The sequence below is a fragment of the Manis pentadactyla genome, chromosome 11 (assembly GCF_030020395.1).
Source record: "Manis pentadactyla isolate mManPen7 chromosome 11, mManPen7.hap1, whole genome shotgun sequence".
Lineage (NCBI taxonomy): Eukaryota > Metazoa > Chordata > Mammalia > Pholidota > Manidae > Manis > Manis pentadactyla.
Window position 1 is genome coordinate 120,701,529 of NC_080029.1, and position 10,966 is coordinate 120,712,494.

General features: G+C 57.8%; 1 protein-coding gene across 1 annotated transcript in view; it reads right to left on the reverse strand.

The window, feature by feature from the left end:
- Positions 1-2,949, reverse strand: part of HCN4 (hyperpolarization activated cyclic nucleotide gated potassium channel 4) — a 43,180-nt gene extending 40,231 nt beyond the window's left edge. The window contains exon 1 of the mRNA XM_036907776.2: positions 2,162-2,949. Within this exon, the coding sequence (XP_036763671.2) occupies positions 2,162-2,940 (779 nt within the window). The 5' untranslated portion in view covers positions 2,941-2,949. The remainder of the gene's footprint in view (positions 1-2,161) is intronic.
- Between the last annotated feature and the right edge of the window lie 8,017 nt (positions 2,950-10,966).

Consider the following 10,966-nt stretch of genomic DNA (forward strand, 5'->3'; position numbering starts at 1 on the left):
CTTACACCCTACCCAGCACCAGACAGCTACAAGACTGCCCACAGAGTATGTGTGCTTCCAGCTAGCTGTCCCTGTTGCTAGTTGTACAAACCCAAATTCAAAGTCCAGTATGACCCTTTTCCTGTTGCCCATTGCATCGCCCTGCTGCATCCCTCCCTCCCTATCCCCACCACTCTCCCCCTCCGCTGTGCCCCAGGCTGCCTGCAGTTACTGGGAGATTCTGCAGCATGGGGACTGGAGACAGACATGCCAAGATGGGCAGAGTAAGATCAGGAAGGTGGGAGGTTACCACTGATGCAAGGAGCCCTGTTCCAACCCTCCACCACCCAAAGTACCAGAAAGACTGGGAAGGCAAGGCCCAGTCCCAGAAGGTGCTCCATCAATGTCTGTGAACTGAGGCATGCCTGGGGTTGGCCCCTTGCAGCTGCCGCCCCCACCCTCCCCACCAGGTTGGAGATGAGAACCCTTTCAGATAAGAGGCTTTCAGACAACAAGGGCAGTGAGGAAAGGAGCAAAGGAAGGGAGGACCCCTCAACAATTTCAAATGGTTGATACTGGCATAGCCTACCTGCCACCACCACTAGGGAGCGCAGAGAGAGAAGCAGCCCAGGACATCCAGGGGCTGCAGAAGACACAGCTCCTGCCCACTCCTCCCTAGCTCAGGCTGGTCTCCTCCGGTCCTAGTACTGACCAGAGGTGAGGTCACACTCTAGGAACCTGGCACTGGAAACCAGCCACAGCTCCTGATGGAAGGGTCCCATACTTGCTTGTACAACTCAAAGATTACAGCTGCCTGTTTAGCCTGTCCTCTGGCCTCCCACAGGCCCTGGAAATAGGAACCCTGGATACTAGGGTTAGGAAGGGCAGTCCTTCAAAAAAAGAAAAGGGGCAGCCCTCTGTTCACCACCTATTTTAAGCCATCGGGTGTTGCCTGACTGGTCATCCCCAGGACGTGAAATCTCTCTCATTGGATGGAAAATGGCTTTGCTCTCATTACAAACCTAGCTTCCCTGGTGTTTGCAAAGAGGGCTCTGGGTTGGCAAAATACTCATTTATATTGGCAAGCAAACAGGGTAGGCAGGGAAGGGAGCTAAATAGGGGGCAGGGCCCAGAGAGAGAAAGAGAATGAATTAAACCCAGCTCAAAAGGGTGAACATTTTTCAGACCTTCCAATCCTGTGTATCAGGAAAGTTCAAGGGGGCACCAAGGGAATCCCAAGATCTTCACTGGGTAGGGGCATCTCTGATCCCAATTCCAGAGATAATCACCAATCTTCCTTTTTGCACAGATACCAAAGTAGAGTCTTGCTGTTTAGTGGCGTCTGACTCAGGTAATGGGGAAGAGGCCGGGCCTCTCTCCCTGACTGACAGTCACACCCTTTGTCTGGGGTCCCATGACTGACTCATGGGACCTAGCAGCTGTTGGAGCTTGGGCCACTAGGGTAGGATGAGGCCCTAGACAAGCGTGGGGTCACAGGACAGCTGCTCATCAGTCAGGACACCAGGTATCCTCACTGACCACTAGAAGCAAGGTCATCCTGTCCTGCCAGTGGGGATGACAGCTGCTCCTAGCCCACCACTTGGCATGAGTGGTCTGGCCCCGGGTTAAGGTGGGTGCAGAGGTCATTTATCCTGGATCTGAGGTCCCAGTGACCTCAGTCCTCTAGAGGCCCAGCTCTCCCTCCTCAGCTGTGGCTTCCCAGGGCACTAGGAAGTAGATACTAGTGCCTGGGGTCAGCACCCAAGATGCTGGCCCAGCTGCCAAGAGGTCTGCCTCCCTTCCTAGCCTTGCTCTGCATGCTTCATGATGGCCAACTTGACTCTGCAGTCCAGAACGAGGAGGTGGGATGCATGGCTCAAGGTGCAGAGCCTTATTTTGACTGGCAGCAGGGCTAGGTCAAGCACAGAACACGTTTCCAGCCCGTTATTAATGGAGTCCGGACCCTAAGAGGACGAGAACTACAGCCTGGAACACAGAGGAAAGTTCCCAGCGCGGTGCAGGAGGAGGTCTGGGGGTGTCTCACAGCCTAGAGGTGCCCCACTTCTCTCTGTGCTTCCAGCTCAAGGAAGGAAAGTTAACTCTGGCTGAGAGACAGCGCCCAGGGAGAAAGTAAGCCTGCGACCAGCCAGGGAACCCGCAGGATCACCGTCTGGCCCCTTACCTGAAGTCGCTGTAGGGGTGGATAATCCAAAACCCGGCCGACTTAACCCTCTCCTGCTCGCGCTCCACTGCTTTCTGGCTGCCGAACATCCTCAGGGAGAATTTGTTGACCCCGGGCTGCAGCATAGCCCCGAACTGGCGCTGCATGAAGCCAGACTGGCCCAGGCGCACCTCGGCCTCGGGGAGTATCTGGTCGCCGGAGGCCGTGCCTCCCTCCACTTTAATAGCGGTGTCCGCCGAGGGATGCTCGCTGGGGGAGGAGGCCGGCTGCGGCTCCTGCTGGGGCGGCGGCGAGGCTGCGGGCTGCGCCGCGGCGCCGGGACGCTCAGGCTCCGCCGCCAGGCCTGGGGGCGCCCTGTCCTCGCCGGGGGACGCGTCGCCCTCGGCGATGAGCCGCCGCTCCTCCGCGGAGTCATGCAGGTGCCCGTGACTGCCGCCGCTCCCGCCGCCGCCGCCGCCGCCCCTGCTGCCCAGCGAGGCCAGGCTCCCGCGGAAGCGCCTGCAGTCTCCGTTAGTGCTGGACTTGCCCGCGCCTCGGGCCGGCCCTTCGCCGTCCGCCGCCCCGAGGGCCGCGCCCCTGGGCTCCGTGCCGCCCGCGGCCGCCGAAGGCGAGGGCGAGGGCAGCGGCCGCAGCCGGATGCTCCTGCGGCCGGGGTCGCGGCGGCCGCCAGCCCCCTCCTCCTCCGCGTCCTCGTCCTCGTCCATGATGCGCGCCGTGGCCCCCACCTGCTGCGGGAGGCTGTAGAGCCGCTTGCGCATGGACGGCGGCAGCTTGTCCATCGCGCCGGGGGTCGGGGCCGGGCCGGGGGCAGGGGCACTGGGGCGGCGCCGCTGACCTGCTCCAGGTCCGCCCGCCGTGCGGTCCGCCTGCGGGGACGCCTGGCCGCCTCAGGCGCCCATGCCCGGGCAGGCTGCGTGCCTTGGGGAGGCTCCCGGTCCGGCTCCGGGCGGCCGGGCGTGCCGCGCTGCGCCCCCTCCCGGGCCGGGCCGGGCGCGGGGACCCCGCGCTCCCTCCCGCCCTCCCTCCCGCGTTCGGGGGCGCGGAGCGCGGCGCTGCTCCAGGCGCCCCGCCCCGGCGGGGAACAATGGGCGCGGGGCGAAGCGGCTGTGTGGCCGCGGCGCTCGGAGAACTGCTCCGGAGCGCAGAACGCACTGCCAGCGCGCCTCCCGGGCGTGCGTCCCGCGGGCAGGCGGGGTGTCAGTCAGTCCCGCCGCCCCGGCTCTGTGCCCGGCCACCCGCAAGCTCGCCTCGCCTCCTCCGGCCGAGCCCGGCCGGCCCGTCCCGGGACTCCCGCTGCAGCCGAAAGGAGCCCCGCAGCCCTCCAGGCTTGCATCAGTGGCCGCCTCCCCCGGAGCGCCCTCGGGCTGCGCCGGGCTCCCGCGCCCCGGAATATTCATGAAGCCGCCGCAGCTCGCGGGTTGCCATAGGAGCGGCTCCCGCAGCCCGGCCTGCCTACCTGGGCTTCTTAAAGGAGCAGCGGCGTGCGGGCCGGGGATCGGGAGCCAGGCCCGGCGCGGGGGCGCAGGGCGGACCCTAGCCGGACCTTCGGGGATGGGGGGAGAGGTGTCCTGAATCCTAAACTCTCAAATAAATTCTCTCGGCCAAGGGCTGGGGTTGCGCCGCAAGTCTAGGGCTCCAGCTTGGGCTGCGAATTCGCCACCCCAAAATTGGCGGGGCGGGGTTCGCGACCCGTCCTTCTCCGAGCTCTCGGCTAAGCCTTTGCCCGGCGGTTTTGCTTCTCAGCTGGGTCTCCGACCCTCCTCTGGGCGGCGGACGCGGAGCCTAGACGCGGAGCCGCGGGCCTTCCCGCAAAGCATCTGCAGAGGGGTTTCCGGGAAACGCGCTGCGTCGGGGCGGCTCCCGCGGTTTTCCTGGGACCCCGGCGGAGACGAGACCCCGCGGGTCTTTACTCCGCAGAACCTCGCCGCCGCCGGGCAAAGGGGGCGTGGGGGAAACTCCGCGAGGCACGGGGCGCGCAGGTGAGACCCAGCCCTTGGAGGTAAAACTTCGAGGATAGGCGCCTGCTGCAGCCACCGACCCGGGCCGATCCCCGCACGCACCTCGCCCGGTGGTTCCGAGGGGGTTTCCGAGTCCAGCGGGTTGCAGCGGGGAGCCAGCAGGCGGGTTCCACTGGCTGCCTGGCACTCTTGGGCTAGCTGTGGACCTTCTCCCTGGGTTCCCATCCAAAGTGTGACACCCCTGTGTGGACCAACGGGAGGGATGTTCCTGCTCCACCCAGGACCCCTACCCCCAAGCAGCTGCACAACCCCCACTCCCTTTGAATCCGTCCCCACCCCCACCCTCACCCCCAGGCCAGCCGGTGATCCAGCTGTGTACAGTCTCCGTGTACAGTCTCCGGGCTTACAGACAAGTTCCACCAACTCAGCCAGAGATATAGCTCCACTCCTCTCTGTAACACCACGGGACAGTCTGACACACACACACACCCCACACACATACACACACACACCCCCCACCATCCACACAGGCCGGGCTGCCACACCCCTTCCCCCTCTCTCTGGCCTGGGAGCCTCCAAGGGGTTACTCAGATCCTGCCAGGGCCACTGCCCCGGATTAGCGCAGGAGTGGGGATGGGGCATCAGAGGGACGCGCTGAGCAGGGAGGGGTGGAGTCGGGTTAATGCTGATGTGGATCTTCAGCCAAGTCCCCTGGCCCTGCCCTCTCTCTGAGGAGTAACGAAGTCTTCTTCAAAAGATTTCTTATTCTCATTTTTAGCCCACTTGTGACCACCACCTCCCCCACTCGATTCAGAGCAGAAATTTCGGAAGCGAGATGAGGGAACAGCTTAGCAGGGGCCTTTCTGCTCTACCCACTGGTCCACAGGACCTCCCATGGGGAGGGAATGATTAGGGTAATGACATCACCCTTAGCTGGCATTTCTACTTTTGAGCAGCTCTGAGCTGACAGTTCTCTGCACAGATGCTGGGAGGCCTAATCCCTGAATGTCCTTGGGTCTCCTTGAGAAGGAGTGTTCTTAACCAGCTGTGAGCCCTGCCGCCCTGTGTGCCAGCCACAGGGGAAAGACATCCATTTAATACACTTCTGCGGGCTTCTGGGTACAGCCTGGGAGCTGAATCTGCCCTACCCCAGCTTCAGGAAGTGAGCCCAAACAGGCTTCTTCTTAGTGACCTGCAGCAGGGGCATATTTTCCTCTAGAAACCCTTCCCTGGCCACGGAAATCTTGTCTGTGTTTCCCTTTTGGTTCCCATGGTGCATGAGCCACTATCAACCTAAGCATTGATTACACAGTGCCGTCTGTGTCCCCTTCAGGACTGCGCTCCCTGAGGGTAAGACAGATCTGACTCAATTCGGGGACCTCAGCTCCAGCACAAGGGTGCACGGAGAGCAGATCAATACATATCAAGTCTGCATGTAAGTGGGAGACCCTGGAAGTTAGCTGTGAAGGGGATCCCTAAGTAGAGAGAGGACATATCCTTGGTCACACCAAGGCTCTGTGTCTTGGGATACTGCTGCCATAGGTTGGCAAGGTCACAGGGCCCCTTAATTCCTCCCCTCCAGCACCTCACCTACTCTCAATTGGGATAGCTCCACCTCTTCAGGACCATCTAGGACCACCTTGGGTTTAGAAAGAACCATTAGATAAAGTAAGCATGCAGTACCCCTGATGGGGTGTGGCCTCTTGTCTCCTCTGTGTAAAAACCTTAGTGGAGGACAGCTGTGGCACACCGCAAGTCTGGGGGACGGAGAGGGAGAACCAAGTCTTGCCCTTAATGGGCTCCAAGTTGTGGGGAGTCTAGACTCATGCTCAGGAAAGAGGAGAAAACAAGACAGGAAAGGAGTGTGTACTAAATCATGCCTCAACCAATGAGAGATTTGAGGATGAGGACCTTGCTGGTGTAGCTAGGGAGGACTTCCTGGAGGAAGGGGACAGATTCAGTGACAGACATATATCCAATTCTATAGTTTACACTTCATTTGTTAAACCACATAACATTTTTGTGGGCCAACTGTGATCAAATTTTTACAGTTTCACTTGGCTCAACCTAACATTCTTATTCCCATACACAAGCAAGAAAACTAAAGCACAGAGGAGTCGAGTGACTTGCCAAATGTCCCACAGCAAGAAAATGGTGGAGCTTGAACTCCAGCCAAGGGCTGCCCAGGCCAGGCTCTTCTCTGCTGCCCAGCTGATTCACCCAGGTGTGGGGGGTGGGGGGCGGGCAGACACAGGTGCAGGAAAGAGAGGCAGTTTGGAGTCTGGCACAGCTGAAGCAGAGAAAGGAAAAGGATGCAGTACATTCTGTACTCTCCCTAGTGCTTCACCCAGGTCTCCCCACTCTCCTTTCCAGAGCTGCCTAAAAAACCTGGGGTCTGCTCTGGTTAGTCTGGTACCACAGTAGCCAGGACCTGGGGATCCCAGCAAGGGGAAGGCCCTACCTCTTGACTGAGATGGAGAGAAGACCTGTGGCTGTCAGCTTTGGTGGGGAACTGTGTACCTCTGGGAGCCAGATGTGCTTCTGCAGGGCTGCAGGGGGCCCTTGATATTCTCAGAATGCACACCCAGAAAAGATCTGATCCAAGGAGAAGGGGCTGAGGAGGATAGGCTTCCTTTCCTGGGAGGGATACTGAATGTCAGTGGGATTCAGAAGACCTGCCGGGAGTAGGGGGGAGTTGTAGCTGATTATTATATATCAACCTGAGACCTTATTTGATGGGATCTGGTTGAGCAGAGAGGGATAGGAAATCCTGGGAGTTTATTTATAGATGGAGGGCATTGTTCTTGCTTAAAGAGGCTGCTCTGGGGTAGGGTAGTGGCTCCCACACCATGTAGTGCCAAGGTTTTGCCAGTTCTGCTTGAAATTTAAAAAGAGAGAGCCCTGAGCCCTCAATTTAGGATACTTTAGGGTAAGGTTGGAAAACTATCCTTTCTTAGAAGGCTGTCTTTATTCTAACATATCCTTGCCACATTTTCTGTGTTAAAATGCCCTTTCATGAAATCATAGTGCTAGGAGATTGTATTTTTTGAGTCCTTGGCCAAATAAAAGGTTGGCATAGGTTTCTGTGTTTGTTCCCAAAAATCATTTTTGAAATGTTACTGGTCTGTGAATTCCAAAAGTCTGGGTGCCCCTGCTATAAACAATAGAGCATGAGACTGGAAAACAAAAGTTGTTGAATTAAATAGTTCTCTGTAATTTACTGCCTGTATATGCTTCAATCTAACTCATCTGAAAATGGGTTGAGTGATATGTACCTCCTAAGTTATTATGAAGACTACAGGATGACATGAATGCACAGAGCATGGCACCTCATTTGTAGTAAGTCCTTAATAAACACTGAATGATGGAATATTGAATGAAATATGCATTAGCCAGTGGGTGAGGGGAAGATAGTTGGTCTTTGAATCTGATTTAGGTAGTATATTCAACTTAAAAATTGCTGTTGGGACAAAAGAGATGTCTTGCTGCAAAGAATGGCTGTCTTTGAATTCTCCATCCCTGATGAGCCCTGGCAGAGTCCCCAGAAGGCAGACTTTCTTTTCTCTGGGATGTGCACTTGCCGAAACAGGATTAGAGGGAACTGACTTGAAGTCACACCCTTGACTCAAGGCCCCCACCATGCACAAGTGCCTCTTCATCTTCCTTTTTTTTAAATTTGTTTTATTTTGGTATCATTCATGTACAATTACATGAATTGTACCATGTACTAGCAACATGATGGTTACTAGACTCCCCCCATTATCAAGTCCCCACCACATCCCCCATTACAGTCCCTGTCCACCAGTGTGGTTCATCTTTCTGTTTAGGGTAGAGATCATCTTCTGGATGTACCTTCTGCTCTGCTCTAAGGCAGGTCTGCTCTGAGGGCTGCAACCAGGGACACAGAAGCTTCCTGCTGTGAGTCCTGTCTGGGGACTAGGCCCCCCAAGAAGGAACTCTGGAATCTACTACATTCCCTCAGGTTTCCTGTGTCAGGGCTTCCTGATGAAGAAACTGGATGGGGGATGGGGCACAGAGGGAACAAGCCCAGTTGGATGGAGGTGTATGGAGAGAACAAATCAATCACCCAGTCTTGACCAAGCCATTGGGAGCCTGTGAGCCCACATGCATGGAGGCCGAGAAGGCAGAAAGATGAACTAGCTTGGGCAGTTCCCAGACTGGTCGAAGAAGTGAAAAACATCCCAGGGGTTGGTAATCAAGAGTCAGAGTAAGTGTTCAAAGGCTCAGAGCAGTGGTGCTCTAGCATATGGTTAAGGTAGGCTTCCCGGAAGAGATGGAATGTGAACTGGGCTTTCTAGGCGGTGGTTACGGTGTGTAAGTGTGGGTGTGTGTTTCTCATGGGGGAAACAGTGAATAGAGCAGCCTGACCGGGTGAGGCCTGCTGCAGTTTCTCAGCAGAGGAAACGAGGCTTCGCCAGAGAGCAGGGCTAGGGTAAGGGTCCTCCTTAGGGGGCCAGCTAAACTGCTGCCCTAAGCTGGTCCTAAGAGAAGGTCTGTTGTCCCCAGAGGAGGGGGTTCAGTCTTTCTGATGTCCTCCTCCCAGTGCCCTCACCGCCACAGTGTGTCTGCAAAAGCCACTGGGAGCCCACATGGCCGCCTGCCCCCGATGACATTCAATCACTAGGGAAAGAAAGCTCCGCAGGCTCAGGCTCCTGTTGGGCTTGCCACCTGTTTTCTCCTCAGTTCTGCCTGGTTTCCTTCGGATCTGAGAGTGTGAGCTCTTGCACTCCCCTCTTCTCCGCCCCCTGCCTCTGTGCAGGGCCCGCCTGTGAGTCCCAGAGCCCACGGAGCCCAGCAGAGCCCAAAGCCCTTCCATCTGCAGGCCAGCCCCGCTCCACTGCCCTTGATCTCTGTGCTCTCCCCTGCCTGCACTCCTGGCTCTTCCCTCGGGACTCTGCCAGGGCGCTGGTGGGGCACCATGCCCCTCTCCTCTGGGGGAGGCAGAAGAAAGATGTGCTGACAGCCCAGCCGGGCCTGGACTGTGTCTCTGTGTCCCGCGGGGGCTCCAGGACGTCTGGACCGCCTGGACTCAGAGCCAGACTGGAGAGCAAGGCACTTGGAGTGGGGGAGGGCCCCCGAGGTGCTGACTGAGCTGAGCTGCCAGAAGTAAGGACCAGGGACTCCTCTGTCCCAAGTATGGAATTCACCATGTATCAGGGCCGAAGTGAGCCCAGGGCCGGAGGTGTTAGGGAGGGAAAGGGAGAGACAGATGCCCTGGGAGAGGAGAGGAGCTTGGCGAACAGGGCCAGGGGGACGGTGGGCAATGGAGGGAGGAGGAGGGGGCAGAGCCTTACCCAGGAACCCGGAGCCCACAGCCCCTCAGACAGAGCTCCTCCCTTCTGCCAAACCCTGCTCACGCTGTCCTCCCGGCCATGCCTTCTGTCCCCTCCCCTACATTCCTTTCCCCCAATTTCACAGCATTCCTTTTATTTGCTCAATCATTCACCCATTTATTTATTTAGCCAACTTGTGAAGTCCCTATTATATGATGCTATGAGATCCAGTTCCTAATCCTCAGGAACTCAGGCTGTAGCAAGAATAAGACAGATGCAGAAACTCTCATCAAGAAGCCAGAGACAAGGGTCATGGGACGTGGACAGGACGCCGGAGAGCAGAGGAAGGAGAAGGAAGAGGAGAGGACTGGGCACAGACAGCCACGCTTGAATCGGCCTTTGCAGAAGGCATATGGGATTCGGAGAAGCAGAGGCGGGAACTGCAGGGCAGGCTGAGGGCGCGGCGTCAGCAGAAGAGCGGCAAAGTGGGGCCCAAGCCCCGGGAGACTGCAGCCAGGGGGGCTGGGGCATAGTGAGCACAGGGACCCAAGGGCAGCCTGGTTCTGGAGGCAGTGTGAGCGGCTGGACCGATCTAGGGCGAGCCATCACTTTAGGGACAACCACTGAGTTGTGGCCTGGGAGCGCGGCCCTGGGCTCAGCTCGGCAGTGAGGGAGCAAGAGGAGAAGAAGACACAGTCCCTGCCCTTGGAAGCTCACTTGTGCTCAAGGAGGTTAAAGTAATGCCACAAAACCATTCGGTCACTCCGTCAGAGGCAGGGACCGGAACTCTGTGGGCACACGGAGTGAGCCACGGCCAAGGCCAGGCGGCTGGTTTGGGGGATCCACTCTCCAGCTCTCTGCAGAGCACATCTTTTGTATGGGCCCCATCGCCCAGCCTCCCTCCCACAAGCCCTGCACATCAGGACAACCTGCTATTACATGAGCCTTCCGCTGGACGCCTTCCAGGGAGAGACAGTTCTGCTGTGTAACGAGAGCTGTGCCCACAGGCCACCCTGCAGGGTCCAGAGCAGAGAGAAAGTCAGGGAGAGGGCAACAGACGCTCCGACGGGCTGTGACACACTGTGACAGGGGTTATGGCAGAAGCTGTGACAGAGACTGATGACTGTGACGGACAATGCGACTGAAGTTGTGAAAGGGGCTGTGACAGGGGCTGTGATAGAGACTGACAGGCTGTGATGGGTTGTGACAGGGGCTGTAATGGGGCTGTGACAGGGGTTGTGACAGAGACTGTGATGGGATGAGACGGGTTTAGACAAGCTGCAACAGAGACTGATGGGCCTGTGACAGAGACTGTGTCGGGGCTGTGACAGGGACTGTGACGGGTTGTGATAGGCTGTCACAGACTGTGACAGGTGCTGTGATGGGGCTATGACAGACTGTGATATGGGCTGTGACAGAGACTATGACAGGGTTTGTAACAGAGGCTGTGACAGGCTGTGATAGGTTGTGACAGCCTGTGACAGAGACTGTGCAAGGGGCTGTGATGGGGTTTTGACAGGGGCTGTGACAGGGCTGGGTGAGGGACTGGGATG